The sequence below is a fragment of the Cnephaeus nilssonii genome (assembly GCF_951640355.1).
Source record: "Cnephaeus nilssonii genome assembly, chromosome: 3".
In the NCBI taxonomy this organism is placed as follows: domain Eukaryota; kingdom Metazoa; phylum Chordata; class Mammalia; order Chiroptera; family Vespertilionidae; genus Cnephaeus; species Cnephaeus nilssonii.
In genome coordinates, this window is record NC_137074.1 from 1327158 (window position 1) to 1354556 (window position 27399).

Below are 27399 nucleotides of genomic sequence, written 5' to 3' on the forward strand. Positions count from 1 at the left end.
CCTGCTCCTCGCCCTGAGGGTACGCGATGCCGCCAGCTTAGACACCATCCCCGGAGGCCGGAGCCGCTCCTGCAGAATCAGGGACCTGACCCTGGGCCCACACGCGGACGCCGGCGCTCAGCCGTGCTCCCCTGCGGGCGGAGTTCTGCTCCTTGGACCACGTGCCTCAGTTGCGGGCTCGGCCTGTGAGGTTCGCATTGCCCACCGATGAAAAGAAAACACAGAGACGTCCATCAGCCGCATCTGTGCTCCAAGATCGAGGCGGGAGGGCGGAGAGGGGGGAGCAAGGGAGCCTCTACGTCTTGCCGTCCAGGGCCATGTTTCAGCGCGTCTGCACACTGCTCGCCGTCCTCCGTTCGGTTTGTGTTCTGGGTTTTTTGATGGATTTTTTTTTTTTTGATGGTTTTAATCTCCTCGTCTCTGCTGAGGGCAGGCGGGTCCTCTCTCCCTGCTTCTGCTCACTCTCTCCTGTCCTTTCTCCTTCTCACAGAGGCCTGAGTGATGGACGGGCTTGTGGAGAGGGTGGGGGAGCGGGAGAGGGTGGGAAACCGTTCTCGTTCCCACGTGGATTCCTCAGAAACGCCTGCCTTCAGACAGAGCGGTCGGGCCGCATGTTGACACACTTGGCGTGATCCTGGGGCACAGCCAGGAGTGTGGGAAGAAGAGGGAAGCAGATGAGAACCAAGGACCGGGGGGGGGGGGGGGGGCGGGGGCCGCGGAACCCTCCCTGTGCAGATGGTCCCCAGGCCTCGGCGCAGCCCCTGCAGGAAGTGATGCCTGTGACCAGACACAGGTCCACGGAGAGGTTCCCGACCCCCCGGGACAGCCCAGCAGGGAAACAGCCAGGTGGGGCCAGGCTGGACCTTGGCCTTGTGGATGCTGAGTGCAGGGACAGCTGCCTGACCTTTCTAGGGAGTTCATGGGGTGCCCAGCCCTGGGCCAGCTACCCACGGAGTAGGCTGACCTTTTCCGGCTCCTTCTTCCCTCCCTTCGTCACCACTGCTCAGCCTGGGCTGGGGCTGGAGGACAGGTAATGTCCCTGGAGCACATGGCCACAGGCCTGCCTTTTCAGTCTGGGCTTTGCGTCCACGTCACCTTCGCCAGGAAACCCGAGCTGAGACACGGGCCACGTTATCCCGGCTGGTGGTGCCCGGGGCACTTGGCAAAAGCAGACACTGGAACACTCCCAGCATAGCAACACCCGCAACACAAACCCCACGAGGCTCTGAGACATGGAACCCTGTGGATAGGAACACACAGTCCAAACCACAGCGTGTGGGCAACGGTCGCAGTCAGAGCAGCAGCGTCCTCACGTGACCGAGGGAGTTTAAAACACGAAGACGGGATGAAGGGCTACAGAGCGGGCATGTTGGAAAGAGAGCCAAATAGATCTACTGACTTGACTAAAACCGCTGTGTTCACGAAGACGATGGTGGAGCTGAAAGCTCAAAGGATTAGACCTGTGGTCGGCAAACCGCGGCTCGCGAGCCACATCCGGCTCTTTGGCCCCTTGAGTGTGGCTCTTCCACAAAATACCTCGTGCGGGCATGCACGTACAGTGCGACCGAAACTTCGTGGCCCATGCGCAGAAGTCGGTTTTCGGCCTGGGCAAGTCTGTTTTGAAGAAGTGGCGTTAGAACACTCAAGGGGCCAAAGAGCTGCATGTGGCTCGCGAGCTGCGGTTTGCCGACCACTGGGTTAGACTCAGCTGAAGAGAGAGATGGCAAACTGGAGGATAAAGCGGGAAACAGTACCCAGAACGCAGCAGAAGAGGCGAAGACATGGCCCACGCTTATAAGACGTGGAGGACGGAGGGAACGCTCAGCGTCCTCCCGATCCTAGGACGCGGGATGAGGGGAAGCCAGGGCGGGGCAGGCCCAGAGCAGCACGATCCGGGACTCAGTTCTCAGCAACGAACGAAAGGTTTGGATTCCAGCATCCCAAGCAAGTAAAGGACGTTTACGCCTGTAACAGCGATACTACAAAACCCTGAAAACGAAGTGGTAGCCTTGAGACAATTGAGGAGCGGGATAGTATGTGACTATAAAGCCTTTGCAACAGCAGCGAGCGCAGAAGCCAGTGAAATATTTTCCAGGTTCTGAAAAAAACAACCAAAAAACAACCAATGCCGAGCTGTACCCCTAGCCCAGTGGTCAGCAAACTCATTAGTCAGCAGAGCCAAATACCAACAGGATAACGATGGAAATTTCTTTTGAGAGCCAAGTTTTTTAAACTTAAACTTCTAACGCCACTTCTTCAACATAGACTCGCCCAGGCCGTGGTGTTTTGTGGAAGAGCCACACTCAAGGGGCCAAAGAGCCACATGTGGCTTGCGAGCCGCGGTTTGCCGACCACGGCCCTCAGCAAACGCTCGCTGGGAGGGTGTGCAGGGGATGCGCTGACCACTGACGGACCCTCACTGGGCTTCATGAGGAAGGACACGGAGGCTAGAAGGAAAGACTGACTCAAAGGAGAGAAATGTGAGCAAAGAAATGGTACAACTTCGGGTGCCCCCCGCCCCCCCAGCGCCTCTGCACCTCCTGGCCTGGAGAGCCGCCCTAAGGTGTCCAGTCCCTCCAGCAGCTACAGCCCAGAGACAAGTGTGTGTGTGTGTGTGTGTGTGTGTGTGTGTGTGTGGTTGTGTTCCTTTTTCTGGTTAACCCTCACCCGAGGATATTTTCCCACTGATTTTTAGAGAGAGTGGGAGGGAGTGGGAGAGACAGAGAGAAGCCACGACGTGAGAGAGACACATCGATGGGTTGCCTTCTGCCCGGGGCTGCAACAGGTATGTGCCCTTGACCGGAATCGAACCCGAGACCCTTCACTCTGTGGGCGGTTGCTCTATCCACTGAGCCACACCGGCCAGGGCAAGAGCCAGTTGGTTGGCTCAGTGGCGCTCTTCCGCGGACGGGCGAGCTCCCGCGGAGACACCTGTCGCCCCCAGCTGGGCCCCGTGCCCGGGGACGCCGCGGTGGGGAATCGTGTGAAAGAGCGGGACGTGCCAAGGCGTCGGGAACCAGAGGCTGTGCCCCCTGTGAGCCGAGCTCCTCTGAGAGCCAGCCCTGTCCTGGGGGACTTCCTTCTCCGTGGGCTCGTGGCCACACAGGGAACCAGGGTTTGAGGCGTGACCGGTCGCCGGGGAGGCACCGTCTGCGGGTGTGCCCAGACCGCAGAGCTTGGCACCGAGCGGTGGGAGTGTGTCCGCAGGCCTCCGAGGCGGCAGTGCCAGGCCCGGGCGTCACCTCCCCACACCTGCGTCCGGACCCTGGTGTCAGGTGCACCACAGGTGCGCGGAGGGCCACGTTCTCCGCACACCGAGAACCAGGCCACACAGACGCACCACGCAGGCCGCGGCCTCTGACACGTGTGTTTGCAAACTGTCTGACTTCCCGTCGGCCTCAGCTGTCCCCTGAATACAAATCGCCTCGTTCGGGGCGGGAAGAGGGAGGAAGAAACCCAAGGAGGATCTGCGAGGCCGATCTCGAGTCCGGAGGAGCATAATAGAGGGTAATCCCGTTTCAAGTCCGCCAGCATTCCTGTGATGACTACAGACGGGGCCTTCCCCTGCCGTGTGGGGGCATCATGGGGGGCGGGGGGAGCCCTCTGTCTGCAAGGCCTCCCAGCCTCCCAGCAGCCTCCAGTCCCAGACGGGCCGGTGCGCCCCTCCGTCTCGCTTTCTCCCGACGTGGAGGACTTTTCACTCTTCTCATGCTAAGCAGCTCCCAAGGGTCTCGGGCTCAGCGATCATAAATCACCGTCCCGTAGAGCCAGGACCGGGGGACCGGCCCCGAGCCCTTCCCTCTCCGCCTGCGGGGGGACGAGGGGGGGGGGAGCGGAGCGGGAAGCCTGATCCCATTTGAGGCTGGGCTGTAAGGCACGCGCACGGCGCTCCAGTCCCTGTTCCGTGAGAAACACCGCGCCCCGACCCCAGGCCGGGCCGGCACACCCCTTTCTGTCAATACGACCGTGAGGGGAGGGAGGGACGGTCCTTTTGAAACACCTGCCTCTCGGAGGCCCGAGGGACTGAACACACCTTCCAGAGCTAACAGGCCCGGCGCTCTGGCAGGTCACCGCCACCCGCGGCCTCGGCATGGGGGGTCGAGGGGGGGCCCAGGGCCGGGGTGCGGGACCCCGTGGGCATGGGTGGCCGCACGCGGTGCAGAGTGCCACAGAGCACACCTGGGGTCCGTTTTGCCTCTTGAAACCCCAAGCTCAAGTCCTGATGTCCCTTTTCTTGTTTCTGAGCGAGGTGCCCAGCATTTTCCCAGGATTATTTAAAAATAGCTTTATGGCTCCCGAAAGCCATAAACCCGCGTTTTGAGGGGAAAGGTCTGCCTGTGCCGGAGACTTCCGCTTCTTCCTGACTTCAGGGCAGGGAAGGCGGCCCACCGCCGCCAAAAACGCCGCCCGGCGGCGCGGCTCAGGCTGAGCGTCGACCTGTGAACCAGGAGGTCAGGGTTCGATTCCCAGTCAGGGCACAGGCCCGGGGTGTGGGCTCCATCCCCAGTGTGGGGCGTGCAGGAGGCAGCCGATGCATGGTTCTCTCTCATCACTGATGTTTCTGTCTCTCCCCCCTTCCTCTTTGAAGTCAATAAAAATACATTTAAAAAAGGAGACAGTGGGAGGGCAGAGAGCCCGGCCAGAACTGTCCTTCGCCTGACAAGCCGGGCTGCCTGGCTGCTCACCCCGCCCCCCCCCCCCGGCTCCCGCGGGAACCTCCCGGGTGCCCACGTCTGCGCTCCCCCGGGGCGGGTGGACGGAGGGGAGCCTCCGGGCGGGGCCTGGGCACGGACCGGGCAGCAGGTGGAGGCCTGCTGGGAAATGGCACCCCTCCGCCCTCCGCATGCTCAGTAAATATTTACCGTTTTCCCAGACACGGACCGTGCGGGGAGGGTACAGAGACTTCTCCTGCACCCTCCCCCGGATTCCCCGGATGCTCCCTTCACTGCCTCGGCTTCAGTGTCCTCTGAGTTGCCAACGGCCCTCCAGTCCTGACCCGAAGAACACGGACACGCTGACGCCGCCCTGAGCAGCGGCAAAATCCGAGGTTACCCGGCACGTGCCGTGTTCGGAGCCACAGAGCCCGCTCCGTGTCACCGGGTCCCGGGCTGCCCTACCCCACGCCCCACGCCGTTCTCCGTCCTCAGGTCTCCGTCCGAGACCGGGACCAGCTCCGGGGTCTGTCCTCCGTGACCCGGCCCGTTTGAAGGCGGCCAGACGGTCCTTTCTCCGACTGCCCCGCGGCTGGGGTTGGGGGGGGCTCCTCCTGGTTCTGTTCTTAGGCGTTTGCGCAGGACCCGCCTGGCCGGGATGCTGTGCCCTGTGCGCATGGCGCCCCGGGAGCCCCGGGAGCCGGGAGGACTGAGACCCGCTTCGTCCCATTACTCGGGAGCCTCGCCGATGCTGTTGGCTTATCTATTATTTATTTTAATCCTCACCCAAGGAGTGAGGACATTTTCCCCACTGATTTTGAGAAGAGTGGAAGGGAGGGAGTGGGAGAGAGAGAGAAACATTGATGTGACAGGGACACATCGATTGACTGCCTCCTGCATGTGCCCTGACCAGGGCTGGGGGTCAAACCTGCAACCGAGGTACATGCCCTGGACCAGGAATGGAACCCGAGACCCTCTGGTAGGGAGGCCGGTGCTCTAACCACTGAGCCGCGGGCCAGGGCTGCAGGCTCTTAGGTCACAGGCGTGGCCGTCAGCCACACACGCCCAGATTAACTGGTCACTTCATTTATTTTTTATTTTTATTTATTTTTAAAAATGTATTTTATTGATTTTTTTACAGAGAGGAAGGGAGAGGGAGAGTTAGAAACATCGACCAGCTGCCTCCTGCACATCCGCTACTGGGGATGTGCCCACAACCAAGGTACATGCCCTTGACCGGAATCGAACCTGGGACCCTTTAGTCCACAGGCCGACGCTCTATCCACTGAGCCACACCGGTTTCGGCGAACCTGGTCCCTTCAATGAGCAGCTTACCTGGCGAAGCTGTCAGGGTCGTGGGCGCCGGCGAAGCAGGTCTTCGGGCAGAGGAGGGAGGACGAGGGTCTGGAGCCGGAGCTTTGGCTGGGGATCCGCTGCGGGATCAGGGTGGAGCCAGCACAGCACGGGAGCGGGCGTTCGGGCCGGAGAGGGCGGCGCGCACGGTCGCCTGTGGCTTTGCCGGGCTGTGTCGCCTGCAGGGCGGGGTCCTCCAAGTGTGCTCTCCAGTCCTCCGCCCTGGACAGGGCCGCGCTCCCCTAAGCGTTGGCCCCCTGGCAGCCCGTCACCTTTTTGGGGGGAGGGGAGGGGGTGCTGACTTCCAAGGCACCCGATAGTGTGTGTAGGACGATGCCCAGCCCGACCCGCTTGGAGCCAGGCTGTTGTGACCGGTTGTTCATCTCAGATCGGAGGGGTCTCCCCGTCTCAGACGCGCGAGCTTCGCTGCTGCCGCTCGGAAGCCCTTTCAGCCCCCAGATCCCACTGCCCCGGTTCCTGCGTTACTAGAACCTCACACCCGTGACTCCCTCTTGTCCGTTAGAGGGATGGGGTGACACCGGTTAACCGGTCACACAGGTTCAGGTGGAGGGTCTCCTCCTTTTCAGTTTTATGTCCCTGTGACAGCGGTGAGCGCGCTCCGGCGGCTCGTCAGCGATCTCAGACAATCACGCACGTCGCGTGCCGAGTGGGGGTTGCCTTGCCGCTCCTCTTCGGGCTGCGCTGAGCCAGCTCCAGCGCGTTTCACAGCGAGGCGACCTGCTGGCCGCCCGCACGTCCCGCCGCGCTCCCCGCCCCCTCCCCTCCCCCGCGCTGTTTGCTGCCAGGGGGGGAGGAGCGGGGGAGGCCTGTTGTGAGGCTGGAGCGAGCGCACGCACACGCACACACAGGGAGGTCGGAGACAGTCCGCCCCATCGGGGCCTCCGCAGGCCCAGGACGCGCTGCTGCGTCCCAGTGACACGGAGGGCCTGTGGGAGGCCGCCCGGTGTGGGCGTGTCCCGCTCTGTCGCACGTGGGAAGCCCCGTCCTGGTTGCTGGGGACGAGTTTCCATGGTCGCTGCTCTCCAGCTCCGAATGGCCGGATACGCCCGGCGGCCCCGGGAATGCAGACCTGGTTCCGTGTTCCCGTCTGAAGGCCCCTGTGGACGAGGCAGTGCTGCCGTTAACCCGGAGCGAGGCCGGCAGCGCCATCGCCGCCCGCGCCAGCTGACCTAGCCCGCACTTGCTCCAGGGCCTGCCTCCTGGCGCTCCGGGGCCCCGACGGCACCTCCGCACCACACGGGACACCGTGCACGACACCGTCACTGCCATGGAGCACAGGCGTGTGGAAAACGTGGCCCGTGAAATCGGCCACGGAAAGGACACGTGGCAGGTGAGCCGGGATGAGGGGCAGAGGTCACCTCCTGACCCCACGGGGACCCTGAGCGTTCTGCTCTGAGCCCGTCCAGACGGCCAGGACAGCCCCACACGGCTTGCTTTCGGGATCACACGTGAGCGAGCAGGCGAGTCTGCAGACACGGAGTCTGCGCTCAAAGAGGTGCAGCTGCAGCCCTGGCCGGTGTGGCTCAGTGGACAGCATCAGCCTGCGGAGTGAAGGGTCCTGGGTTCGATTCCTGTCAAGGGCATGTTCCTGGGTTGCAGGCTCCTCCCCGGCCCGGGTCCCGGTCTCTCTCACATCGATGTTTCTCTCGGTCTCTCCCTCTCCCTCCCACACGCTAAACATCCACGGGAAAACACCCTCGGCGAGGATTAACAACAACAAACCAACAGGAGGAGGTGCAGCTGTCCTCCCAGGGTGCCAGGTCACGCTGTCCTGGCTTCACCGCCCAGCGGGGCCGGAGCCGGGAGCCGGGGAGCGGCCCCGGTGTGGGGTGGCGGTTAAAGGAGGCACACTGGGCCCGGGGGAGAGGGAGTCACTCCTGGCACCCGGCGGGGGGAACACGGAGCAGATGGAGAGGCAGGCGCGTGAGGGCAGGCGAGGCTCACCTGTGGGGGTGAACGCGCGCCCACAGCAGGGCGAGGAGGGTGGGCCCCGGTGAGGCCGAGCCCGCTGGGAGGCCACCCAGGCCCTGGGGGCAGCGCCTGCCAGGGGCTCAGTGAAGGGTGAATTGAAGACGGGGCAGGCCAGCCTAATTGCTCGTGATTATTGCTTTACGTTCACCCCCCCACACACACACCTGTGAGGGAACGCTGTCAGCTCTCTTAAAGTGAAACCAACGAGGCTTCGCTCAGATCCTCCACCCAAAATCCTCCGTTGAGCCCGCGAGGAGGCCGAAGGGAGATGGGGTCACCGGCCCGTTTCCCAGCCGGCCTCTGGGTCCGCTGTTCGCCTGTTCCCGCTTTGGAGATTCCTGCTCCGTCAGCTGCTTAGGGAACAAGGCACACCTGCCCGGCCGGGTGGCTCCGTGGTTGAGCGCCGACCTAGGAACCAGGAGGTCACGGTTCGATTCCCGGTCAGGGCACCTGCTGGGTTGCGGGCTTGATCCCCAGTGTGGGGCGTGCAGGAGGCAGCTGATCAGTAATTCTCTCTCATCGTTGATGTTTCTATCTCTCTCCCTCTCCCTCGCTCTCTGAAATCAATAAAAATAAAAATGCAAAACCTGGAGCACTGGTGGCGAGGGCAAATGCCCGTCTCTCCGGCCGGAGTCACAGAGCTGGGCTGTGAGCACCCGCCAGGGTCTGCAGCCACGTCCAGGGCCACTTTCTCCACGTGGACGAGGAATGTTACCGCTGGGCGCGGGGCTTCCTTCGCCCGCTCCTGAGACAACGGTGGGTGTGGACATTGGGTGGGTTTTGTGGAATGCCCTTGGGAATGGTGTTCATAACCTTGAAGAAAACCAAGGAGTTTGTCAAAGAGAAGAGCCGAGTTCCTTGAGAACCATCGGTCGGACGCTGGGATCCGGGGTCTGTGGGCTGGAGAGCGGTGCCAGGAGCCCGCAGCCCTGTCCAGAGCGGCCCTGGCGGGTCCCTGCAGGCGGCATCTCGCTCGTTCCTGTGAAAATGCTTCTGCGCGCCCTCGGACCCGGGACACGTGATCCGGGGCATCACGCCAGCACGGAGATGCGCCCGCTCCTGGGGCAGCTGTGTGGGACGTGAAAGCAAACGTCACCTACGGTTTCGCCAGCTGCCTGTCCTCAGGCCAAACCAGGCGAAGCAGGTCCTCGCCCTCTTCTGGGCCCCCCTCCCCCTTCTTCCAAGGTTGGGGCTACCGTCACCTTCCTTCTCCTCCTCCCCTGCTCTCCTCGGCAGTGAACTTGACCGCCCTGCCCCCAGACCAGGTGCCCTATTAAAAAGCTGTAATTGAAGTGGGTTCAATTAGGCTATTTCTTACCACCTGCCCATCAACCCTGTAAAGCAGGCCCGAGGCTCCCGTTTCACAGTTGAGAAAACTGAGGTCCAAAGAGGTTGTACTCAACGTGTCCAAACACGCATCCGATCCGAGGGGTTCCAGAGCCTGGGTTCCCTGCGTCACAGCCGGCGGCCACCGCGTGCTCGGACGCTTTTGATCCTGAGCCAGCACCTCCGGCGAGCCACACCAGCCGCCCCGGTCCCACCCCCCCCGCCCCACTCGCCCGTGTGCGGGAGCTGCCGCCTGGGAGGGCATCCCATCAGGGCCCACAAGCCTCTGCCTTCCACGTCCCCTGATGCAGTTTTTAAAGTCATCGGGGAAGAGGGAGGCTAATTAAGGAGTTCCCTAATCCCTTTAATCTCCTTAGTAATTGAACTCACTTCAATCACAGCTTTTCAGTAGCAATGTCTTAACGAAGTGATTCCCCCAGGGAGGCGCGAAGGAGGCATGAGATGATGCCACCTCCCCCACCACACACCAGCGAGATGTGTGTGGTGAACCTTTGGTGCGCCGCTGCGTCCTGCCAGCCTTCCCCTCGGCACAGGAACCTGCTGCCGGGCCAGGCCGGCCACTGCCGGAACCAACACTCCCACGCCCCGGAGGAATGACAGGATAAGGGGTTGTTTCCTGCTCGTGCCTCCGTCTGGCCTCATTGGAAGAGGGGGGAGGCTGCGCTCCGTGCTGTCACTCAGGGACCCAGGTTCCTTCCATCTTGTGCCTCTGTCACCGTCTGCCTCCCCAGAGTCTGTCCTTGTCCCTGTATCTTCCCCGCGGGGCAGCAGATGGGGAGGGGGAGTGGAGCGTCACCGGGGCGCTCGGGTCAGACCTGCAAGTGGCCAGGGTCCCTTGGCCCTCCTTCCGCCAGCCAGGCTTTCCGCCGTCCCAGTACTGCAAGGAGCCGAGCCCACGCTTCTCCCAGGGCTCCCGGAGAAACACATGTGTCCACACGCTCCTCCCAGGGGCTCCCGGAGAAACACGTGTGTCCACACGCTCCTCCCAGGGCTCCCGGAGAAACACATGTGTCCACACGCTCCTCCCAGGGCTCCCGGAGAAACACGTGTGTCCACACGCTCCTCCCAGGGGCTCCCGGAGAAACACGTGTGTCCACACGCTCCTCCCAGGGGCTCCCGGAGAAACACGTGTGTCCACACGCTCCTCCCAGGGGCTCCCGGAGAAACACGTGTGTCCACACGCTCCTCCCAGGGCTCCCGGAGAAACACGTGTGTCCACCCCGTGGAGACTCGGGTCCTCGGTGGGTTCCGGGACCAGGACCTGAGGCATCACTTCGGCGCGGTGATAGCTCCCCTCGGTTGCCCACCATGTGGTCCCCAAAGTGTCTGAGAAACAGGCTGGTGGCTGTCACTCCAATCAGTCAACCTCCAGGTTCAAATTTAAAAAGATATATATTTTATTGATTTTTACAGAGAGAAAGGGAGAGGGAGAGTTAGAAACATCGACGAGAGAGAAACATCGACCAGCTGCCTCCTGCACGCCCCCTACTGGGGATGTGCCCGCAACCAAGGTACATGCCCTTGACCAGAATCGAACCCGGGACCCTTCAGTCCGCAGGCCGACGCTCTATCCAAACGGGTCAGGGCTCCAGGTTCAAATTTCGGTGCCAAACGTGGGCCGAGAGAAAGGGCTTCCTCTGAGGTCTGAGCTCACTTTCAATGCTCCCGAGTGGGGGGGCCCAGCCACCAGCCCTTCATCCGCTGTGGGGGGGTCCTGACCCCCCCACACACACACACACAACACCGACTCACCGCTCTCGACGCGTGGGCGGCCCCCTCCCGGGCTCTTGCCAGTTCTCTAAACACTCACAAGCACAAAAGAAAAAAACACCCTTTTCTGGAAAAGAACCTGGAACATGTAGCAACACCTGGCGTGTTTGTGCATAAAGGGTGTAGCCTCTTATCTGAAGCATTAATGGGGGGGGGGGGCGGCACTTTGTTATTTCTCTAAAGGGGGAGGCGAGGACAATGGGACTGGATTCCACTCTCTTCCCAGAAGTCGTTGTGAAATGGCCGAGGTCCGGGGCCCCAGCAGGGGCGGGGGCCGCGTAGTGAGCTCCCTCCTGCGCCCAGCGGCCGGGCCGCGGCCGGTGTGGGGTTCTGGCCTCGGAGAAGGAAGAGGGGAGGTCAGCCGAGGGCCTCTTCTCAGCAGAGTGACTCCTTAGACCTCGGTTATCGGAAGGTCGGCCATCGGCACCGGCCGTGCCCTGGCCACGGGGCGCTGCTTGTAGCAATGGGTTTTCCCGTCCGTGTGACGGGTGGTGACCCGGAATCGCGTCCCGTGTCTGAGGACAGAAAAGGACACCTGGCCATTCTGAGGGGTCTGTTTCCCAGAGTCTTCATCTGCCTTCAAAAAAAGGACACCTGGCCCCAGCCGGGGTGGCTCAGTGGATGGAGCCTTGGCCTGCGGACTGAAGGGTCCTGGGTTCGATTCCAGTCAAGGGCACATGCCCGGGTTGCGGGCTTGATCCCCAGAAGGGGGTGTGCAGGAGGCAGCTGATCCATGATTCTCTCATCATGGATGCTTCTATCTCTCTCCCTCTCCCCTCCTCTCTGAAGTCAATAAAAATACATTTTTTTAAAAAGGGAAACCTAGACGCCTTTATGTGGACGACTCTAAGATGTGCCTCCGGGACAGTGCTTGGAGCTAAGTTCTAGCCGTGGCTGTGGCTGCACAAGTTTCTACTGACAGGTAGTGGGGGTTTCGCCAGGAACAGTGATGGGCAACCTTTTGAACTAGGTGTGTCAAACTTTGCCAAAAAACCGAGCATAATTCGGGTAGTGTGTCACTTTGAGGAAAAAACATTATTTCGTGATATTTATAGTTTAAATAACATAAATGTTTCATCCTTGGCATGCGGCCGCCTCAGCGGCCACGTGTCATCAGAAATGGCACTGACACGCATGTCAGAGGTTTGCCATCACTGGCCAGGAAAGAGAGTATCTTGAGTTAAACGTCAGCCGCATCGAGGCCCCTGAGCCACGGAGCTGATGGCGGGTACCCCCCCGCAACCCCCCCCCCCCCCCCAGTTGGACATGGTCAACGGAGCGTTTCCCGGCCGTTCCAGGCTCGAGGACGGTTTCCTAACAGCCTGCCCTCTGCCTCCCCTCGGGAGCCGGTCTTTGCCCACAGCCTCAGCGTGGGAGCTGCCCAGGGGGTTCAGAGGAAAGCACTTTCCACCAGCAGCGGGCGGGACCTGTGGCCCAGAGGGACCGTCCACGGAACGCTGTGCTCTGTGGTTTGGTAAGAGGATCTCGGTGGACCAGCCGAGGAACCCAGGTGGGGGGGGGGCCCGTGCCGGGTCTGAGGGCTGGTGCCCCCCCATTCGTGTTTTAAAACCGGAACCCCCAAAGGTGACGGTGTGAGGAGGGGGGGCCTTTGGGGTGTGAAAGGTCAAGAGGGAGGAGCCGTCATGAAGGAGACCCACTACTCCCGTTGATGTCACCTAAGTGAGTTTCCCAGCCTGGCCGCGTGGCTCGGGCTGAGCATCAACCTGTGAACCAGGAGGTCAGGGTTCGATTCCTGGTCAGGGCACAGGCCCGGTTGCGGGCTCCATCCCCAGCGTGGGGCGTGCAGGAGGCAGCCAATGCATGATTCTCTCTCATCACTGATCTCTCTCTCTCCCTCTTCCTCTCTGAAAGCAATAAAAATATATTAAAAAACAAACGTATGCTGCCGTGTGTCCACCGTTAGAGTACCACACACAACAGGCTCATTGCCCTAAACATCCTGTGCTCAACGATGGGCCCTCCCCCTCCCGAAGCCCTGGGTCCCCGACCCTCCCACGTCTGCGTGGCCTAGCCTTTCCTGGTCTCGTGGCTGGAACCGCACGCGTGGGGCCCCTCAGGCGCCTTGCACTTGGTCACGTGCCCTTCGGTCCGCGGGTCTTTCGTGCCTTCACAGCTCATTGCACGTGAGTCCCGGACGGACCCCCTCCCGGATGGACCCCCCGTCGGGACGTGGGCACAGGTTCTTGCAGAAAGAATCGGCCTGAGTCTCGAACCAGGTTTACGGCCGGAGAACCTCGGGGACCCGCCTGCTGGCCTGACCCCCGGGGACGGCCCCTCCTCGGGCGCCAAGGCCCCGCCCTCCCGGAATGGACGTGGCAGGCAGGGCGCCGGCCCGCGCACGCGTGTCGTTCCGAGGGGAATGGCCCCGTGGAGGCCCAGCCCTGTTTCCCGGGACGGACGACACGACAGACTGAGGAGGGAGGCAGTGGCCACAGCGAATCCGCTTCCTCTGCCGTGACCCGCCCTGGGCGCCACCCCTCGGCCTCAGCCCGCCGTCCACCGAGCCGGTCACGCACGGCCTTTCCGCCAAACCGCGACCACGAGGCCAAGTCACGTTCAGTCCGCTGGCCGCCCAGCGTGGCCTGGGCGTATGGGGAGCCGGACAGGACAGTTTTGTTGTTACTCCTCACCCGGGGGTATTTCCCCATTGATTTTAGGGAGAGTGGAAGGGAGAGGGAGAGACAGAAACATCGATGTGAGAGACACACATCCACGGGTCGCCTCCTGCACGTGCCCTGACCAGGACCTGGGCGGGGAGGAGCCTGCCACTGAGGTACGTGCCCTTGACTGGAATCGAACCTGGGACCCTTCGGTCCGCAGGCTGATGCTCTATCCACTGAGCCAACCCGGCCAGGGCCAAGACAGTTTTAATGGCCAGAGTGCAGAGAGCCGCGTATGGGGCACCGGCCGGGGAGCTTCAGGCGGGAGCCGGCCCGGGGCAGCATCGGGCGGCCCTGAGCCCCCTGCGGCGGCCGCCACGGGTGGGAGGTCCCAGGAGGGAGCTGCACTCGGAGCTCCGGCTTTATCGGGACCCGCCGTGTTCCCCGTGAGGACCCTGACCGTTAGCCCGGGACCACGGGGTGTGTGTCTGTCTGGCCCTCCTGGTGCTGGCGGGGGACACAGAGAGAGGGGTGGCCCCACAAGCGGGACCCTGACCCCCCCCCCCCTCACTGATGTCACCCTGCCTCCCGAGGGAGCTGACGCGGGTGGCGACTTCTCGGCCGTTTGGGGACGGGGATCCGTGCGTGGCCAGGGCTGCAGTGAGAGCTGGGGTCTGGGCCGGTCTGCACCCTCGGACTCGCGGGCTGCGCGTGAGGCTGCGGGACACCGGGCCGTCCGGTCCCTCCTGCTGTGGCTGCTGGGGGGACGGGGGGGGGGGACCCTCTGGACAGCGCCTTTGCCCAGAAGTGGTTCCGGGTGGTTGTGAAACCCGACTGGGAGTGACTCAGCACGCCGGGCCGTCCGTGTGGGAACCTGGAGGTTCTGGAACTGCCTTCCTCCCCCACCCCCTGGGGCTGAGGGCTGCCAGCCCCCCACGCGCCTCCCCAAAAAGTCCCTGGCTCTGCTCCCGGCCGCGCCAGGACCTGAGGTGTGAGGAGGAGGAAAGGAATCCACGTTCCGGCCGAACCTTCCTTCCTCCTTCCTGAGAGGCCGCTGGGCCGCCCGCCGGCCAGGCCGTCCGTCCATCGGCCCTCGGGGCCCTGGCCCTGCCCGCCGGCCAGGCTGAGGGGGGAGCGGGAGGAGCCCGTGTCAGAGGCTGAGGCTGTGACAGGGCCACGCCCGGGAGGGGGAGCCCCAGGAGTTCCTTCCCCCCCAGAGCAGAGGCTCCTCTGGATCAGGGGTCGCAGGGCCGGCTGCCGAGGGGCCGGGGAGGGTCCCCAGGGCTCTGGCTGCCGGCTGCGTGTCCTGGCTTCCTCGGCCGGTCGCTCCCGTCCTCACACGTGGTCCATCCTCTGGGTCTTCTCTCCTCTGGAGGACCCGCCCTGTGGCCGTAAAGGCCCGCCCACCCCGCCCTAACAGTGACACCCTCAGTGCCCTGTCTCCAAACAAGGCCACGTTCTGAGGTCCCCAGCCAACATGGATTTGGGGGGCACTATTTTTTAAATATATTTTTACTAGAGGCCCGACGCACGAAGATTCGTGCAAGAATGGGCCTTCCTTCCCCTGGCTGCCGGCACCGCCTTCGCTCTGGCCCGGGGCTGCCTTTCTTGCCTTCCCACGCTGCCCAGAGGCCCGGAGCTGCTGGGGGCGGTGTGGAACGCCCCCGGCCGCTCGGGGCCTGCGTATGCAAATCAACCTGGCATCTTTGTTTGGTTAATTTGCATACTCACTCCTGATTGGCTGGTGGGTGTCGCGAAGGTACGTCAATTTGCATGTTTCTCTTTTATTAGTGTAGATTGATTTCAGAGAGGAAGGGAGAGGGCGAGAGAAACATCAATGATGAGAGGGAATCATGGATCAGCTGCCTCCTGCACGCCCCCCACTGGGGATCAAGCCCACAACCTGGGCATGTGCCCTGACCGTAATCAACCTGTGACCTCCTCCTGACCTGTGACCTCCTCCTGACCTGTGACCTCCTCCCGACCTGGGAGGAGCGGCGAGCCCCCGCCTCTCGTAACCGTGACTGCCTTCCAGGCTACCTGACGAAGCTGCTGCAAAACCACACGGCCTACGCCTGCGACGGCGACCACCTGAGCCTGCAGTGCCCACGGCACTCCTCCATCAGCGTCCAGGCGGCCTTCTACGGGCAAGACCGCCGAGCGTGCGGCGGCCAGCAGCCGGCCCAGGGCGGGGACAGCCTGGCCTGCGAGGCGCCCACCACCTTCCAGGTACTGCGCTTCGTGGGTGTTAGACGGGGGCCGTGGTCCTCTCTCTGCCTGTCTCTCTGTCTCTCTGTCTCTCTTTCTCTCTGTCTCTGTCTCTCTGTCTGTCTCTGTCTGTCTCTCTGTCTGCCTCTGTCTCTGTCTCTCTCTTTCTCTCTCTGTCTCTCTGTCTATCTCTATCTCTGTCTGTCTCTCTGTCTCTCTGTCTCTGTCTGTCTCTCTCCTCTCTGTCTGTCTGTCTCTGTCTCTCTCTGTCTCTGTCTCTCTATCTCTGTCTCTTTGTCTGTCTGTCTCTGTCTGTCTCTCTGTCTCTCTCTGTCTCTGTCTCTCTTTCTCTCTGTCTCTGTCTCTCTCTGTCTCTCTGTCTCTCTCTGTCTCTGTCTCTCTGTCTGTCTGTCTCTGTCTGTCTCTCTGTCTCTTCAGGTTTCCACCTGTGGGCTGGGTTTGGGTGGGGTCGCTCGGGCCCCCCGGATGCAGCTCTGCTGTGTCCCTGAGGGTGAGGAGCGGTGGCCGGGCCTCCTGGCCCCAGAGCGCCCTCGGCCTCACCGCCTGCAGCACGCGGCTGGTGGGCAGTGGTCCCGTCGCGGTGAGGGGAGGCTGCTCCGAGGGCCGCTGGGCCCGCTGTTCGCTCCCGAGCTGAGCCCGGCCCGGTGTGGCCCAGCCGCCGTGTCACAAGCCCCTCCCTGTCTCCTCCCGCCAGAAGGTGTTGGACGAGTGCCAGAACCAGCGGGCCTGCCGCCTCCTGGTCAACAGCCGGGTGTTCGGGCCGGACCTCTGCCCGGGGAGCAGCAAGTACCTGCTGGTGTCCTTCAAGTGCCAGCCGAGTAAGTGCCCGGGGGCCTGGGCTCCTGGGCCCCCCGACGTGGTGCCGTGCGTGCTGACCATGCCCGCGCCCCTGTGTGTGCTGACCGTGCCCGCGCCCCTGTGTGTGCTGGCCGTGCCCGCGTCCCTGTGCGTGCTGACCATGCCCGCGCCCCTGTGTGTGCTGGCCGTGCCCGCATCCCTGTGCGTGCTGGCCGTGCCCGCGTCCCAGTGCGTGCTGGCCGTGCCCGCGTCCCAGTGCGTGCTGGCCGTGCCCGCGCCCCCGTGCGTGCTGACCGTGCCCGCGCCCCCGTGCGTGCTGACCGTGCCCGCGTCCCAGTGCGTGCTGACCGTGCCCGCGCCCCCGTGCGTGCTGGCCGTGCCCGTGCCCCCGTGCGTGCTGACCGTGCCCGCGCCCCCGTGCGTGCTGACCGTGCCCGCGTCCCAGTGCGTGCTGACCGTGCCCGCGCCCCTGTGCGTGCTGGCCGTGCCCGTGTTTGGAAAGCCTTCCTACGCTGCAGCCCAGCTGTCCTTCTCCCCGAGTGGCCCCTGCGGCGCCGCCCCCAGACCTCATCCCGTCAGAGAACTGTGGGTTCAGCGAGGCTTCGGATTTAGGCAGCTCTGGGGTCTTTGTGTTTTTTCAATAATATTTTTACTGATTGCAGAGAGGAAGGGAGAGGGAGAGAGCGATAGAAACAACAGTGATGAGAGAGAGAGTCATGGATCGGCTGCCTCCTGCTCGCCCCTCACTGGGGATGGAGCCCACAACCCAGGCCTGTGCCCTGCTCGGGAATCGGACCGTGACCTGGTTCCTGGGTTGACGCTCACCCCCTGAGCCCCACGGGCCGGGCTGCTGTTGTCCTTTAAGCAGAGTCTTGGCTCCGCCCCCTCCCAGGCCGTCACTCTCCCCGTTGAGCCCCGTGGGGCCGGCCTGCCCGCACCCGTCTAGCCCGCGCCCAGTGAGCGCCCACGGCCTGGGACAAGCTCTCGTTCCCCAAGAAGAGGAGCGGCTATGCCGTGGCCCATGGTCGTGAGAACCCAGAACGGTCACTCTCGGGCGATGGTGCCTTAGCACGTTCCCGAGGACCCGAGAGTCCGCGTGACACACCGTCACCCCCGCCCGTCAGGGGCCACCCCGGCCCCCAGTCCAGGAGGCGATCGCTGGGGCCGTCCCCGCGGGTGTTGAGTTACCTGGGACAGCCTGGCTGGCTTCCTGCCTCTCTGGATGGCCTTGAACTTCAGGGAGGTGGTAGCCACCCAGGGCACGGCTGCCTCCAAAAGAAAGCTTACCGTTAAGCATTCAGGAGGGAAAGGGGGGAGCGCAGGAAAGAGAGGCCGTTCCTGGAAGCACCTCCCGGGGCCGAGGTGCGAGCTTGGCGAGATAGGCGAGGTTGGCGTCCTGCCCTCCCTCCCGGCCTGCTCTGCCCAGGAGGCATTCTTCACATTTTTGGGTGTTCTCCCGCTGGTGGGGCGCCCGCATCGAAGCCAGTGTTCGGCCCTAGGTGGTGTGGCTCAGGGGTTGAGCGTCGCCTGCGGACTGAAGCGTCCCTGGTTCGATTCCCGGTCAGGGCACAGGCCCGGGTTGTGGGTTCCATCCCCAGTGTGGGGCATGCAGGAGGCAGCTGATCCATGATTCTCTCTCACCATTGATGTTTCTCTCTCTCTCCTTCTCCCTTTCTCTTTTTGAAGTCAACAAAAACATACTATATATATACATACACACACACACACACACACACACACACACACAAACTGAGTGGCCAGATTATTATGATCTCTGAAGACAGCATAATGTGGCCACTCAGTATATATATATAGAGAGGCCTGGTGCCTGAATTCGTGCATGGGTGGGGTCCGGCCAGCCTGGCCAGGGGGAGGGGACATGGGCGGTTGGCCGGCCTGCCTGCTGGTCGAACTCCTGGTCGAGGGGACAATGTGCATGTTAGCCTTTTATCATATTGGATACACACTGAGTGGCCAGGTGGTTCTGCGTTCAGAGACCACAGTAACCTGGCCGCTCGGTGCATAAGAGAAAGGTGGCGTTTATGTCTGGAAAGCGTTTCCTTCGTGTTCCTGTGGGGCTTCAGCTCCATCCACTTCAGGTCACGAAGGTCCCCGCCCAGTGGCCCCGTGTTTGCCTCTGTAAGGCCGGGAGCTTCCCAACAGTTTGATCGCAACCCGAGGAAGGAAAACATTTGACCTTTGACCCAACAAAATACACAATTGGAAAAAAATCCTAAATGGTGAAACGGCTTGTCCGCGCCTGGCGTGGCGGCCTCGGCCCCGGGGCCGTCCTCTGTCCTAAGACGGCTGGCGCAGCGCCTGCCCGAGCCCACGGCCCAGTTTGCCCCGAGGGTGGGGCCTGGGGTCCCGGCACCCCGTCGGGCGGCGCTCCGGGGAGCTGAGGACGCCCGGTTTTGTTTCTGCCCCAGATGAGCTGAAGAACAAGACGGTGTGCGAGGGCCAGGCGCTGACGCTGCACTGCCACGCCTCCAAGTTCCTCAACATCTACGCGGCCGCCTACGGCCGGCGGGCCCAGGACGCGGACCTGTGCGCCTCGGGGGCCCGGCCACCGCCCTTCGGTAGGTCTTCACGTGGCCGTCATGGGGGGCGCCCCGCATTCCACACCGAGTAGCTATTGAGCGCCTGCTGAATGCAAGGCCCTGCTCTAGGCACGGGGCACGCTCAGGGACCCCCACGGAGTCCACACGGAGCGGACCGCCCAGCAGCGGGCGAGGGGCGGTGAGGAAGCAGCCGGCAGGGGCTGATGGGCCGGGCACAGCGTGTGGGGCGGGAGCGGGGAGGGCTGCAGGGAGGGCGGGTTCAGGCAGTGACTGCGCTGAGCGGGCGCTGAAGGCTGAGAGGCTGCAGTCCCGGGGGAGGCTGTGGGGCAGGGACCCAGCCGCGCCCGCTGAGGCTGCTCAGCGTGGAGTCCGCAGGCGGCCCCCGAGGAGCCGGTGGATTAGAGCCCAGACCGCAGCCGAGACGGGCCTGAGCCCACCCATCAGGCCCCTCTGCGCTACGATTAGTCGGGATTCCCCCGAGGAACGGCCGGTAGGAGACTCGGAGAGAGAGGAACCGCTGAGGGGGGTGCAGGGCTGCGAGTCTGACGTCTCGGGGCGCCTGCGGGGAGGAGCTCGGGAGGAGCCCGTGTCCACCTCGGAGTCTGGCTCCGGGACCCAGGCCGGCAGCCCGCGGAGAATCCGGTCTGCCGCCTCGAGAAAACGTCCTTTTCCGGAAATCCCCGGTCTTCGCTCTCAGGCCGTCCACTGCTCGGGCGAGGCCCACCCGCACCGGAGGGAGGTCTGCTTCAGGCAGGCTCCTGGTTTAAACGTTCGTCACACACAAAAACTAGGGAAAGTAAACTTCAGTCCCAGCTTTAAAATATGCCCTCCTGCCCTGGCCGGTGTGGCTCAGTGGACAGAGTGTCGGCCTGCGGGCTGAAGGGTCCCGGGTTTGATTCCGGTCAGGGGCACCTCCGGCCCTCGTCCGGAGCAGGTGAGAGGCCACCAGTCGCTCTGCCTCTCTCACATCGGTGTTTCTCTCTCTCTCCCTCTCCATTCTGCTCTCTCTAAAAATCAATGGAGAAAACATCCTCGAGGGAGGATTAAAAAAACCAAAAACCAACAAAAAAAAGTACCTTCTCAACAGCATCCAGACGTGTCTGACCAGACGACTAGGCACTAGAGCCCAACTAAACTGGCACCTAAGATTAACCGCCCCCCCACCTGTGAGGTTAACTCCCCACCTGTGATGGTTAACACCCCCACCTGTGAGGTTAACTCCCCACCTGTGAGGTTAACCCCCACTCCCACCTGTGATGGTTAACCCCCCACCTGTGAGGTTAACTCCCCACCTGTGATGGTTAACCCCCCACCTGTGAGGTTAACTCCCCACCTGTGATGGTTGACCCCCCACCTGTGATGGTTGACCCCCCACCTGTGATGGTTGACCCCCCCACCTGTGATGGTTGACCCCCCACCTGTGATGGTTGACCCCCCCACCTGTGAGGTTAACTCCCCACCTGTGAGGTTAACCCCCACTCCCACCTGTGAGGTTAACCCCCCATCCACACCTGTGAGGTTAACCCCCCACCTGTGATGGTTAACCCCCCCACCTGTGAGGTTAACCCCCACTCCCACCTGTGAGGTGAACCCCCCACCTGTGATGGTTAAACCCCCCCACACACACCTGTGAGGTTAACCCCCCATCCACACCTGTGAGGTTAACCCCTCACCTGTGATGGTTGACCCCCACCTGTGATGGTTGACCCCCCACCTGTGATGGTTAACCCCCACCTGTGATGGTTGACCCCCCCACCTGTGATGGTTAACCCCCCCACCTGTGAGGTTGACCCCCCACCTGTGATGGTTGACCCCCACCTGTGATGGTTGACCCCCCACCTGTGATGGTTAACCTCCCACCTGTGATGGTTGACCCCCACCTGTGATGGTTGACCCCCCACATGTGATGGTTGACCCCCCACCTGTGATGGTTAACCTCCCACCTGTGATGGTTGACCCCCCACCTGTGATGGTTGACCACCTGTGATGGTTGACCCCCACCTGTGATGGTTGACCCCCCACATGTGATGGTTGACCCCCCACCTGTGATGGTTAACCTCCCACCTGTGATGGTTGACCCCCCACCTGTGAGGTTGACCCCCCACCTGTGAGGTTGACCCCACCTGTGTCTCACCAGAGAGAACAGTCCTCACCCTGGAAGGCCCAGGGCACTGAGCCGCACTCATCAGCATCTACACGGAGCTTCTGAACCCGCTACATTGCTACAATGTATTCATGGGTCCCGGGGGGAGGGAACATGGCTCTGAGGGACGCTCATGCATAAGTAACACGTCTGATGGAGAGAAAGAGCCGAAACGCCCTCCCCTCTCAGGCTGGCTCCCCGGAGGCCCAAGAGCAGGGCAGCCGGGCACCAGGCGGCGCACCGAGGCCGGCCCGTGTCCGGGAGGCGCCTGTCCCCGCGGTGGGGGATGCTGGCGGTGTTTGAGGCAGACCACACCCCGGCGGGCCGAGGGCAGCCGGCCGCTCTGCCTGAGGTCTGGGGAGAGGGCCCCGTCTCCGCTGCCCGGCTGCCAGGTGGGCAGAGGTGAGGGGCACCCCGTCGCGCGCCCAGGAGCGACCAGGGAGTCCTGCACCCCCGTCCCCTCTCAGTAACAGGCGTGCTCGGAACGTCGCCCCCTCCCTCCTCCTGCCTCTGCGTCAGGCAGGGGACCCCTCCCTGGTCCTCACGGGGCACCCCGCTCCGGGCTGGAGTGTTCTCACACGTCTTTGCACGGCCAGCGCCGTCACTCCGTCGCGCCATGGGCATCGACGTCCGTCGCCCCAGAGGCTTCCGCAGTCTCTGTGCCCCGTGCGTCTGTCTTCGCAGCACGAAACAGTCACCTGCACAAGGCTCCCCCCGGGAGGCGGCCCTGCAGCCACGGTGCCTGCGTCCTTCCTGCCGGTTCCCAGGAGGAGGGCAGGCTCCCAGGAGGAGGGCAGGCTCCCAGGAGGAGGGCAGGCTCCCAGGAGGAGGGCAGGTTCCCAGGAGGAGGGCAGGTTCCCAGGAGGAGGGCAGGTTCCCAGGAGGAGGGCAGGGTTCCCAGGAGGAGGGCGGGGGTCCCAGGAGGAGGACGGGGTTCCCAGGAGGAGGGCGGGGGTCCCAGGAGGAGGACGGGGTTCCCAGGAGGAGGGCAGGTTCCCAGGAGGAGGGCAGGTTCCCAGGAGGAGGGCAGGCTCCCAGGAGGAGGGCAGGCTCCCAGGAGGAGGGCAGGTTCCCAGGAGGAGGGCAGGTTCCCAGGGGGAGGGCAGGTTCCCAGGAGGAGGGCAGGTTCCCAGGAGGAGGGCAGGCTCCCAGGAGGAGGGCAGGCTCCCAGGAGGAGGGCAGGGGTCCCAGGAGGAGGGCGGGGGTCCCAGGAGGAGGGCAGGTTCCCAGGAGGAGGGCAGGTTCCCAGGAGGAGGGCGGGGGTCCCAGGAGGAGGGCGGGGGTCCCAGGGGGAGGGCGGGGGTCCCAGGGGGAGGGCAGGGTCCCAGGAGGAGGGCAGGGGTCCCAGGAGGAGGGCAGGGTTCCCAGGAGGAGGGCAGGGTCCCAGGAGGAGGGCAGGGGTCCCAGGAGGAGGGCAGGGCTCCCAGGAGGAGGGCAGGGGTCCCAGGAGGAGGGCAGGGGTCCCAGGAGGAGGGCAGGGTTCCCAGGAGGAGGGCAGGGTCCCAGGAGGAGGGCAGGGGTCCCAGGAGGAGGGCAGGGCTCCCAGGAGGAGGGCAGGGGTCCCAGGAGGAGGGCAGGTTCCCAGGAGGAGGGCGGGGGTCCCAGGAGGAGGGCGGGGTTCCCAGGAGGAGGGCAGGTTCCCAGGAGGAGGGCAGGCTCCCAGGAGGAGGGCGGGGGTCCCAGGAGGAGGGCAGGCTCCCAGGAGGAGGGCAGGGTTCCCAGGAGGAGGGCAGGTTCCCAGGAGGAGGGCAGGCTCCCAGGAGGAGGGCAGGCTCCCAGGAGGAGGGCAGGCTCCCAGGGGGAGGGCAGGCCGGGCCAGCGTGGCGGCCGCGTGCGTGGAGCTGAGCCCCCAGGTGCCCGGGCTGCGCGGTGGATGTCGCGGCCGGATGCGGGCCGGTTGGTCCCAGCTCCTGACCTCGGGGAGATCGGAAACCCATTTCTGTTTTCTTTTCATGTGAAATGTTCCAACTTTCAAAACACCGTGTGAGCCAAGCCAAACATGCCTGCAGGCCACATCCGAGCCACAGCCGTGTGTGTGTGTGTGTGTGTGTGTGTGTGTGTGTGTGTGTGTGTGCTCTGCTCGCAGCTCCCACAGGACCGAGCCCCACCCCGGAGGAGGGGGCAGGGCCTGCAGGATGCCTGCCGGGGCGAGGGGCGGGGCCTCTCCGGCTCGGAAAGGTCACGGGCCTCGGAAAGGTCACGGTGCTTTCCCTCTCGGAGAGGCTACAGGTGGCTCGGAGCCTGGGCGCCCCTGGGCACAGGGTGCGGACAGCGGGGCCTGGGGGTCGGGGTCGGGAAGCAGCGGCTCCGCCCTCAGATGGGGGAGGGGAAGGGTGTGTGTCCAGGCCGCGCTGAGGGACGGTCACTGGTCACCGGGCCTCCTGGGCGGCACCCCACCGGCGGCAGAAAGGAGAGCGAGGCCGCAGAGCTCCGACAGGAAGGTTTCCGTTTTCTTTTCTTTCTGTTCTCACCTGCGGGCCTTTCCCGTTGGTTCTCGGAGAGAATGGAAGGGAGGGAGGAGGGAGGGGAGAGAGAGAGAGAGAGAGAGAGAGAGAAACACGGATGTGAGGGAATCATTGATCGGCTGCCTCCTGCACGTCCCCTACTGGGGATCAAGCCTGCAACCCGGGTCTGTGCCCTGACGGGCATTGAACCCAGAGCTCCTGGCTCACAGGTCGGCGTCAACCACTGAGCCACCCGGCCGGGCCCACGTTAAAGCTCCAGGAAGGTCCCTGGGGGGCATCCCCGGGGACACTCCCGTCCGCCGCAGCCACATTTCCTGGGTGGATGCCTGGGATCCTGCTGTTTGCTTAATAAGGAGGGAGAACGCCGCCCCCGGGCCGAGTGTGGGCAGGCCCGGCTCTGCAGGCGGAGATCGAGGCGCCGGGCTCCTGCTGCCAAGGCGGCCTGGCGAGCAGCCGCCCGTCACCCAGGTGCCCGCAGGTTCTGAAGAGCGGCCCGCCAAGCAGCAGCCGGGAGACCAGCAATCAAATGGGGGCCACCTCGTTCGCCATCACACGGGGGAGGGGGGCACCTCGTCCTCACGGGGGGGGGGCACCCATCATCACATGCGGGGGGGGGGTGGTGCACAGAACCAGGCTGGGAGGGAAAGACCACTTTATTTTTTAGAAAATATTCTTAAATACATTTTATTGATTCCAGAGAGGCAGGAGAGGGAGAGAGACAGAAACATCAGTGACTCGAGAGAGTCGATCACTGAGCCACGCGGCCGGGCGGAGGGGTGACTGTCTGACTTACCGAGGCCGTTCTGCCCCCGGTCTCCGTGGGAGCGAGTGGCTTCATCCTGGTGGGAGGGAGAGGACCCAGACTGGGTTTTCAGGAAGATGCCAGGCGACCGGGTCTGACTCGGGGCTGACCACCCTGGGCCACCCTGCGCTCGGGACCGTTTGTAGGAGACAGAGTTTAAAGTGGGCCCGCCCAGCGTGGCTCAGTGGCTGAGCGTCGACCTGTGAACAAGGAAGTCACGGTTCAATTCCCGGTCGGGGCCCAGGCCCGGGTTGTGGACTTGATCCCCAGTGGGGGGCGTTCAGGAGGCAGCCGGTCCATGATTCTCTCTCATTGATGTTTCTCTCTCCCTCTCCCTTGCTCTCTGAAATCAATAAAACAAATATATATATTTTTTAAAAGATAGAAATCGTCCAGTCCTCACGGAGCTTATCGTGGAGGGAAATGGATTCTCAATAGAAACGGTAAACAGTCCCCAGAGTGGCCGGCGTCACAGATGGAACAAAAGCCTTCGGTCCACGCTGTGCTGGTTTTGCCGGTTCGGTGCAGAGCCGGTTACAGAGCGGGTGGGGCCCGGTGCGTGCGAAATGGAGGCATAGGCCCCGTGAGACTGTAGATTCAGGTGGCCCTCCCGCTGCCGCCCAGGAAGCCAGCACCTCCACACCTGGCCCTCTGGGGCCTGCTCTTCCGTGGAACGTGGCCCTCTGGGGCCTGCTCCTCCGTGGCACGTGGCCCTCTGGGGGCCAGCTCCTCCGTGGCACGTGGCCCTCTGGGGCCTGCTCCTCCGTGGTACGTGGCTCTCTGGGGCCTGCTCCTCAGTGGTACGTGGCCCTCTGGGGCCAGCTCCTCCGTGGCACGTGGCCCTCTGGGGCCTGCTCCTCCGTGGTACATGGCCCTCTGGGGCCTGCTCCTCCGTGGTACATGGCCCTCTGGGGCCTGCTCCTCCATGGCACGTGGCCCGCGCTGGGGGCCTTCCTGAGCCAGGAAGTCATCAGAGCCGCTGTCCAGAGGAGACTGAACCCGCCCGGTGTACTTATCCCCGGGACACGGCATGGGCCATGGGGCGCCGTGTGCGGGACGCACCTGACGCTCTCGCCGCTGTCCGCCTGCAGACTGCCTGTCCCACTCCGCCTCGCACGTGCTGGCCCGGAGGTGCTACGGGCGGCAGAGATGCAGGATCCTCGTCGACAGCCTCCACTTCGGGAGCCCCTGTCCGCCCGGAGCCAGGAAGTACCTCACCGTCGCCTACGCCTGTGGTAAGATCATCCCCTCAACCCCGGCGGCCTGCCCGGAGGCGGTGGCCATGACAGCCCGCGGCGCTGCTCCTGACGCTGCCGTCACCCAGAGCCCGGGGTCCCCTTTCGGACTTGATGGCTGTTCACAAGGCGCTCGCCACATAAGCAGCAGAGTTTGGTCCAAATTCGCGTCAAAGCTCTTAGCAAGCGGATCGGCAGCCACGGGGGCGGTGGGGAGGGAAGCTGATGTCACCGAGAGCAGGGTCGTCTTCTGGGCTCGCAGGAGGTGAGAGCTGGGGGGGGGGGGGCCGGCTGGGGGGTCCAGCTGGGCTCTGCGGGCCCGGAGGCCACGGAAGGACGTCCTCGGGGACATGGCCGTTGGCGTTTTAAAAGAACAGCCTCCCTGTCGGTGGAGCTCCTTCCACCGGCTCCTCGGCCTTCGGCTGGGGGCGAGCTCAGCGTTGCTGTGAGCCTGGGGTGAGCGGCTCGGGCCCTTGGCTCTCTGACCTGCGGCTCGCCTGGCGGGTGTCATCCTCGGCACGGAGGACTGGTCGCTGGTCGGGCAGGGCGGGGTGTGGCTGGAGCGCCTCCGCGCGGCTCACTGAGGTCCTCCCGCTGCCCCTCCAAGTCTGACCTCCGGCCACACTCTGGGCCGTGGGCTTCTGGGCTGTAGACTTCCTTCCTAAGAGGCCTGGAGGCCCGGCCACTGGCCAGCTCCCTCGCCTCCGCCGGGACGGCTTCTCGCCAACCCTGTAGCCGCGGCCCCGGGAGTCACCAGCTTGGGGGCACAGCCAGCACTCCCCCCCCCCCCCCCCGCCTCCTGGGAGCACAGGACTCCCGGGGCCCCAGCCTGGGCGGCTCTCGAGGGCCCGGCCAGCAGGGGCCGGGAGGTGGGGCCGCAGGGAGCAGGGGGCCGGGATTGGCAGGTGTGGCCGGCGGCCCGCTGACGGGGAGGAGCAGGCGACAGAGGCAGAGTCTTTAACGCGCAGAATTCTTAGGGCCGGAGTTCAACCTGCGACGCGTCTTCCTGTTTTCTTTATTGTGTTTTTAATCCTCACTTGGGAGCATGTTATTGATTTGAGAGAAAGAAGGAGGAGGAGGAGGAGGAGGAGGAGGAGGGGGAGGAGGAAGAGAGAGAGAGAGAGAAACATCGATGTGAGAGAGGAACATCCATCAGTTGCCTCCCGTACTCCCCCAACCAGGGATGGAGCCCGAGGGCTGGGAGTGTGCCCCGACCGGGCCTGAACCGCGGCCTGGTGCCCAGGACGGACGGCGCGCCGAGCACGGAGCCCCCGCCAGGGCCAGGCTTCTTTCCTGACGCCTCCGCCGACCCAGCTCGACACCGAAGTTTTATTCGGGGAGAAATTCAGACCCCCGAGACTCACCGCGTGTGGTTCCCCCGCGGACGCCAGGGGCCGGCTGGGTCACGGCCGTCGTCTTGGCCCTTTAAGG

At 63.7% G+C, this 27399-nt stretch overlaps 1 protein-coding gene across 4 annotated transcripts in view; it reads left to right on the plus strand.

Moving 5' to 3' along the window:
• Positions 1-27399, plus strand: part of EVA1C (eva-1 homolog C) — a 35907-nt gene that overhangs the window by 3331 nt on the left and 5177 nt on the right. For 3 of the 4 annotated variants that reach the window (XM_079762618.1, XM_079762619.1, XM_079762620.1), the window contains exons 2-5: positions 15771-15964; positions 16659-16782; positions 19192-19341; positions 25825-25968. In XM_079762618.1, the coding sequence (XP_079618744.1) occupies positions 15771-15964; positions 16659-16782; positions 19192-19341; positions 25825-25968 (612 nt within the window). The remainder of the gene's footprint in view (positions 1-15770; positions 15965-16658; positions 16783-19191; positions 19342-25824; positions 25969-27399) is intronic. The other variant, XM_079762621.1, reaches the window with a different exon arrangement.